General features: G+C 40.8%; 1 protein-coding gene across 1 annotated transcript; it reads left to right on the forward strand.

The window, feature by feature from the left end:
- The first annotated feature begins 388 nt into the window (after nt 1-388).
- Nucleotides 389-7,687, forward strand: LOC125639746 (tripartite motif-containing protein 54-like). The gene is made up of 4 exons (XM_048857380.1): nt 389-562; nt 1,743-1,901; nt 3,716-3,886; nt 7,046-7,687. The coding sequence occupies exons 1-4, from the start codon at nt 389-391 to the stop codon at nt 7,685-7,687; spliced, it is 1,146 nt and encodes a 381-aa protein (XP_048713337.1).
- The last annotated feature ends 773 nt before the right edge of the window (nt 7,688-8,460 follow it).

Below are 8,460 nucleotides of genomic sequence, written 5' to 3' on the forward strand. Positions count from 1 at the left end.
TTGTGTGCTGTCCACCCCTACCCTGTTTCACCACCTATAGACTTAAATCAAGACAGACTCGAGCATTCCAAGAGAAATGAGAACATGAGGGGTGCTTTCATGACAATATGTGTGCTTGGGATAATCAAAAATCTGAGAGTCTCAGCTAAACATCACTGTCCCAAAGGAGACATCTGGGACTGGTTGTCTGCCCCCTCATCTGTTACAGAAACCTGGAGGAGCATGATCCTTCAAAGGCTGCACAGATTGTTGGTGCTTGTCGTCATGGAGCTGCTGTCACAGAGGTTTCCGAGTTGTTCTAGAACCTGGATGGCGACCAGCTACAGGAAGAAAGGGGTAGCTGCACCTGGTCTCTTAGAAGGCTTTACTCATGAGGTGCAGCAGTACCATGGAGGCTTTGGGAGAGGCGCTTTCCTGCCCAGTGTGCTTGGAGCTGTTCACTCCACCAGTACTGGTCCTAACTTGTGCTCACAACTTCTGCAAGCAATGCCTGGAAAAGATCCTCATCCGCCAGAACTGCAGTCACGTCAATGGACAGTTCTGCTGCCCTATGTGCAGGAAAGTAAGTAGAGACGCTCGTTTAATCTTCTCTGTAGTCAGAGCTCTTCTCTTTATTTGCAAGACAAGGGTCTGCCCAAACTGTTCCCAACTGAAGGGGCACATTGCCAACTTGCAAGAAGCCTTAGGCCATGCCTAGTTTAATTTAATAAGATGGAGCAGATGGTTGTGACTTCCCATGGAGACTATAGGTCCAAGCATGTAATGTTCTATCCTGATCCAATCACAAGAACCTGGCAGGACGATTCTTAAAGTCTTTCAGAAAATGTTACTTAAATTGTTGGCAAACATGTTTTAAAAGGAAAGATATGGAACAAGGATATGCTGGAACACTTGCTATAAAATGTAAGTCATAAACTAAACATTTCCATGGATTTTAGTCAAACAGCATGTTTCCTTGACGTTGTTTTTTCAAAATCTACAGGACTTGTGCTTATATCACATGTAAATTAATTCCTTCTCTTGCATTAATTTAGACTGTAGCTAGCATAATACTCCTGTGGTTTTATAGACTTTAGCAAGTTAATTGAAGCCCCTCTTTTAGAGTCAGAATCTGCTACCATTATTCACATGGAGCAATACTTTACTTCTCAAGTGGTGCTACGCTGTGTGAAAAATGGTGACAAAATCTGGTCCTAGGTTTTTACATAGTTCTTACTGGAGCAAAACTCCCACTGACTTCAATGATGTTTTGCCCAAGTAAGAATGGAGGAGTCTGTCCTGCAGCTCTTATTCATATGAATGATCCCATTGATTTAAATAGTAAGAGCTCCTGGACTGGAACCTCAGTCAAGCCTTCAGGATTTAGCTCTGAATGAGGGGTTTTTGTTTAACTATTAACAGAAGCCATGCAAGGGTCTCTGCTTAAGTACAAGGGGCTAATTCTGCATGTGGGAGCGCACATTCAGTTCCAAATGTGGGTTTTGCACACACTTATTCAAAGGCAGAATTTGGACCACTGATGTTCATGAGCCTTAGATTTATAAGGTATACATTAGGAGGAAATTGCTGTCTAGATCATTTAGCTGCAGTACTGTATTTCAGTACAAGATCAAATTAATATAAACCACAACTGAAGAATGCTGATGCACTGTTTCTACATTACACAGCTATGAAACTATCAAAAAAGCAAAGTGTCTCCTGCATCTCTCAAATAGTATGTAACAGTTTTTCCTCACTTTTAGGTCATATATTTGAGGGGCAGAGGAATAATTGGATTACCGAGAAATATTCTGGTTGAAAGTATATTGGAAAAATTTAAGGATGAACTTGAAAACATTCGTGCCCAGGAGCAAAACCAGCTGTCCCAAATATGTGAAGAACATGGGGAAAATATGAATTTGGTATACATTTACATATTTCTTATTTTTCCTTTATTTAGTTATTTGCACACCAAATCTGTCCTGTAAATGTTCAATATTCACTTAATCAAAATGAATTCTATTGGTTGGATCTTGTAGCAGAATGGTCATATTCTAAACAAGCTAGTCCTTTATACCATGTTCAGTGACGAATAAACCACATCATTTGAATTTTAGACTATAAAAACACAAGTAAAGGGCAAATCCTACCATTTGAATTGTTTCTTTCCCAAATGGATAACTTCCATCTAGATGAGGAGTCTAGTTGGTGGTTTGCAGTTGGAAGAACTATCAGCCTCCTAATGAAATTCATGAAATGAAATTCACCCTGCAAAAACAAAACATAATTATATAAAAGAGATCATTATTAATTAGTGCTTTACATTTTCAAAGCACTGCACAAAGATTAAGTGATTTACTAATTAGGGACAGAGTTTTGCTACCTGTAGTCACATTGAGTAGTGCTTTATTCCACAAGCAGTCCTACTGATTTCTGTGGGGCTACCCACAGAGGCCACAACTCAGAATGTTACATAAACATGTGCCTAGCTAGAAGCACATGAGTAGTCGCACTGAAGTCAATAGCTCAGGATTTCCTAGCTCTCATTCCTGTGGTCAGGCCACTGGACCTCTCACACCTTCTCAATGGCCCAACAACAAGCAACAACTGTCACTCCTGCAACGACATTAGACAAAAGGGCATCAAAACAGTACTAAATTATTTAGTTCAAGAGACACTAAAACCTCACTCACTCCAACAATTGGGAGACCCACTAAAAATTACTGTAGTTTGAGAATTAGTAACTGAATGAACCCAAAAAACAAGGAAAAACTCTTCAGAAGATGTACATTGCCCATTTAATTTGAGAGCCACACCACCACTTAGAAACTTTCCACTGGCTTCCTATTTCACAGCATCTAGTTCAAGTTTCTTATCCTCACACTCCAAGCCCTTAATAAATTTGCCGCTCCCTGCTCGTCTGCTTTTATCCCTTACCAAGTCACTGCACCAGTGAAGCCACTCATATCCACCTGTTCAGCCGCTTCTCGCACAGACAATTCTGTGCCTTCCTCCAGGCACAGAATACCCTTCATGAACAAATCTGTAAATCACTGTTCTTTTCCAACCGAAAGACCTATTTTTGCCATGATGCATATAAGAAATCAACCATTTAATAAAGACTTGATGGACCAATGAGAACAGTTCAACTTCACCTCCTTCCGTAATTTTGTTTCCTGACAATTATAAATCTAAAGTGTATAAAATCTGTGTCTCCCCCCTCCAAACTTTATACATTACTTGTCTTCTAAGACAATAAGGTCTTCAGGGCAGTGATTGTGATTTCATATGTGCTTGTGCAACACTTACTACAATCCCTAATTATGGGTGGGCACTACTGTGATGTATGTAGTACTTGCAAAATGCCTGTTGAACGTAAAGTGCAACATAGCTTGAGTAACAATTAACCTCCTTACAGGATCTGTTCTTAAGAATTTTTTAAGAAGTAGGGAGAGAGTATTTCTTTTGGGGTAGAAAATCTAATGTGTGTCGCTTGGAGGAGTTTGGATTAATAAGGTTCCACAGGAGAATGCCAATAGAACTGAAGGTTGCTGCAGCATGAATTTCTCCCTTTTGAAGACAACCATCTCAGCTTCATTCTGAACATTTGTTTTCGACAGTTGAACCAGTATTTACTTAGCAGACCGAGCCTAATGTCCTGGGTCAGTGTGCTACGTAGCTAACAACATGTAAGCATACATGGCTGTACTAGAAAATGACTGTGTTCTTTTCTCAGATGTGTCTGACTGATGATGAACCAATTTGTGCAATCTGCAAGCTCTTTGGAAACCATGAGCATCACAGTGTTGCAAAAATGTCTGAAGCTTACACAGCAAGAAAAATTACTTTTATTAAAGATATAGACTTGTTGCTTCAGAAATCTGAAGACACAGTACAATCTAGGAAGGTATAGTACAAGTGACTCACTTTCTTTCGGTTTTATTAACAGAATGACATGACCTGATGTTTGATACAAGTGTAGGTAGATAGCCCTTAGGAAAGGATTAAGTTATATAAAATGATGTGGTTTAGTGGTGTGAGCGTGAGACTAAGTTGTATTCCTGACTCTTGACTCCTTTTGTGATGTTGCCAAATCACATAACTGCTTTGCCTTTAGTTTCCCCATAGGAAAAATGGAGTTCATAAAGCTTACCTCACAGGAGTGTGAGGAAGATTAATTAATCAATGCCTATCAAACACTTTGATGATGAAGTTTTAAGTATTATCATAGAACTCAGAGTCATGAACAGTCACACACCTTGGCTGATGCTATTTGCAAAGCAGGTACATGCAACCCTGTCCTCCAGAATAACCTCAGTGGGGTAGCAGAGGCCATGGTCTTTACCTGGTGCAGCAGGTTTGGGAGAGGCCACCCAGTACACCTGAAGGCCCTTGGGAGGAGCAAATTGGAGCCAGGCCCCCACCCAAAATCATCCAAGGTTGGATAGATCCCAGGTCTGGAAGGAGTGAGTGGCTCTGGAGAGTTGGTAGAGCACACTCTGAGGGAAGGGTTGGAAATTCTCTGAATGGACCCTGCAGGGTTCAGTTTGTGCGGCCCATCGTTAACCCTGCAGTTTGTACACCACTAGTATCGAGCCCAATATCCTGACTTCAGCAATGACCAGTGTCTGATGTCTTAGAGAAAGGCAAAAAAGCTATAAGGCAAATGTATAATGCTGTACATTGGGTGGGGGGGGGGGGAGGGAATGGGAATCCTACCTGATCCTTGTGGCAATCTTGTTACACCTTGAAGCAAAGGATTTATTTGCAGGTCCAAGAGAATATACAGCCCTCGCTGGTGCACGCAGTAGAGTGTGCTTTCGTTTTCTGAGCCTAGTTATTTGCAGGATGCATATAATCACTGGCTCCAGGATCCAGTAGTCTGGAACTCTTCTTGTTTGCCTGGCCAGCCCCTCCTTTGGCTTAACAAAGATAACACTACATTCAACTGACAGCAATCCAGCCTTTTATATTTATACTTGCTTGCTTGACTGGAGGCAAGCTTTTGGGTTCCTGGCCCTGGGAGCTCTAAACAATTAGTCTGTCTGCCCCCAAGTAGCCTCAACCCACCTGGCTTCTTCCCAGGGCCACTTCCTATACTCTCGAGCCCTCCTGGTCTTTTATAAATCACAAACTCCAAAGGCTATTTTCCCTGGAGTCCCTCACAGTTGGCTCCCTCTTACAACTGCAGGCTGCTCTTATTTTCCTAGAAAGACTACCCTTAGTCACCTGACCATTTGTCATGTGACTTCACTCATCTGACACTAAATCTGACACCAGTGCAGCTGATCCCCAACCTTCTTGAAGGGCCAACTGACCCTCTGAAAGAGTGCCTAAAATATCTTTAGATTTTTCATTGTCAACATCAGAAGGGTAGGCATGTAGATTGTATGTGGCTTGGCAAAATTTGATGACAATTTTGCAAGAGTTAATGGTATGGGAGGCTTCCCTGGTGACTTTACTTTGTCCCTTGCTATTTGGGGTCATGTGAGCTTGCTAACCCTATTCCTTCCCAGCTTCTCAATCTTCTGTGGATGCCTGACCTCCACTTGGCTGGGATATAGAGAGTCACACAAGAAGATTTGGATGACCTTGAAAGCTGGAGTAACAGAAATGGGATGAAATTAAATAGTACAAAGTGCACGGTCATCCACTTAAGGACTAACAACAAGAGTTTTTGCTAGAAGCTGGGAACTTACCAATTGGAAGTGATAAAGGAAAAGAAAGACTGGGTGTATTGATTGATCATAGGATGACTATGAGCCACCAGTGCACTGCAGCAGTGAAAAAGTCTTGTGCAATCCTAGGATGCATTAGGCAAGATAATTCCAGTAGAGCTAGGGAAGCATTATTACCATTGTACAAGGCACTGGTGAGCCCTCATTCGGAATACTGTGTGCAATTCTGGTCTCCCATGTTTAAGAAAGATGGATTCAAACTGTAATATGTGCAGAAAAGGGCTACTGGGATGATCAGAGGAATGGAGAACCTGCCTTAAGAGAGGAAATGTATGGAGCTTGACTTGTTTAGCCTAATAAACTGAAGGCTGAGGGGAGATATGATATGATTACTCTCTATAAATACATCACAGAGATAAGCACCAGGGATGAAGATGAGTTACTTAAGTTAATGGCTAATGCTGGCATAAGAACAAATGAATATAAACTGGGTATCAACAAGTTTAGGCTTGAAATTCAACCAAGATTTCTAACCCTCAGAGGAGTAAAGTTTTGGAACTGGCTTCCAAAAGGAGTACTAGGGGCAAAAAACCTAGCTTGTTTCAAGACTGAGCTTGATAAGTTTGGGGGCGGGGGCAGTTTATGAGGTCACCTACGATGGCATATGAACCATTGGTGATTGATTTAGCAAATATCTCCGATGACCAGAGGTGGGACTCTAGATGAGGAGGCCTCTGAGTTACTATAAAGAATTCTATCCCTGGTGTCTGACTGGCAGGTCTTGCCCACACGTTCAGGGTGTATGGATTGCCATATAGGGTCAGGAAGAATTTTTCCCCCAGGTCTGATTGGTAGAGACTCTGGGATTTTTTCTTTTGCCTTCCTCTGCAGCATGGGGCAAATATCACTTGCGGGTTTGAACTAGATGCTCTGAAACTTGCAGTCTTTAAATCAAGATTTGAGACTTCAGTAATTCAGCCAGGTTAGGGCCTTCTGTAGGAGTGGATGGGTGAGGTATTGCGGCCTGCAATGTGCAGGAGGTTAGAGAAGGTGATCATGATGGTCCCTTGTGGCCTTAAAGACTGTGAGTTGTACACAATACAATCAGGAAACTATTTGCCCTTGAAAAGGCCTAAGGGCCTGCCTGACCTTAGCAAAACTCTGAAAGCAAAGTGCTATAAAATGTAATCGCAATTATTTACAACTATAACTGCTTTTGAGCATAAATGAGAGGCAAAGTTGAAACCACTTTAAAATTTAAGGCCTAAAATGTATATCTAGATCCGAAATTATGTTTGAAAGTTAAAATAACTTCTCACACTTTTAACTATTTTGAATACTACTTGTGGACATTACTAAGAAACCTTGCATAAACTTTTTTTAAACAGGAAACAGAAAAGCTGATCAGTGAACTCCTATCCAGCACTACAGACACCAAGGTAATGATTGACACAGTTGGGATCAGTTTACTGAAAGGGATAAGGTGCAGAATTGCAGAACTGAAGACAAAATTACACAAGGACTATTCAACAAAATTAGAAAAACTGCACCTACTAGAGAGTGAAAGTGAAGCCCCCAGGCAGCTTTATCAGCAAATGAAAACTCTTTTGGAACAACATTCAAATTCAGTACAGTTTCTTCAAGAGGATAAAAAACTCAGGAACAAGATGGAAAAACTTATCGAAGGAAGGTCATTGTACCAGGATCCATCAAAGTATAAAATTTCAGTGAGACGATATTTTGAAGAATTGATCAGAGGAATCAACATCAAGGAGTATATCTCTACTACATCAGATGAAATGTTTGCAAGTACTAGTGACCTGTATGAAGCATGCAGGCCAGAATGCCCTGCTTTTGCTTTTTCAGGTGAAAGTCCTGATCAGTCCTTCTGCAAAAGAGTATTAGGCTTATTTGAGAAATCAGGTAGCAAGGAGCAAGATCTTTTCACAAAAGCATCCTGTCCTGACTGTAGCAGTACACCAGGTACTAGCGTTGATTCTTCACTCTTGAAAGATGAGTCAAAAATGTAAAATACTAAAAAAAAAAATCTCCTGCAGTTTACTTGTTGGAATTTGCCAATCATATATGCTGCCTATGTTTCCTACAAACCAAAAAATAAAATAGTTGTAAATGTAAACAGGTTGAATTGACACATACCCTCTTGTGTGCCTTATTGCTTCATTATTATTTCACAGAATAACATTGTTTGGAAGGCTGTGGTAGGAAAGCAACCTAAAAGAAGGTGGAATAAGTTACAAGTTAATTTAGAAAAATTAAGCAGAAGAAACAGATTCTGTGCAGCAAACTGTAGTATGTATAACATTTCTCACTGTGGCCTCATTTTTGTAAGTGCTGAGCAACCACAAACAATGGGAACTGCAGACAATGGGAACTGCAGGTGCTCAGCACCTCTGGAAAAAAATCAGAAGTTTAATGCTTATGTTTGAGCCCTTGGAAACTTATTCTGACTCGCCATATTTGGCCAAGCACAATGAATTGCTCATAAATTTACCTATTAATGCAAATGAATGTGGTCCATGAAGGAAGTGTCAACATTATTTAAAATGTATGTCTCAGGAAAGAAAGAAAGGGACCAGCCTACTGTATATATGGCAGTCCGCAGTGTGTATTTCTCTCTGATCGTCCTTTTCCACTGCTGGAGCACACAAGAGCCACAAGTATATTATTCTGAACATGTGTGATTTTACATTTTATTTGCTGAGTACAGTGTCCATTCCCCCCTTTTTTCCTTATATTAATTAATAAATCAGAATATATGCATTCCTGATAGACAAGGTAATGC

The sequence above is a fragment of the Caretta caretta genome, chromosome 7 (genome assembly GCF_965140235.1).
Source record: "Caretta caretta isolate rCarCar2 chromosome 7, rCarCar1.hap1, whole genome shotgun sequence".
Classification (NCBI taxonomy): Eukaryota; Metazoa; Chordata; order Testudines; family Cheloniidae; genus Caretta; species Caretta caretta.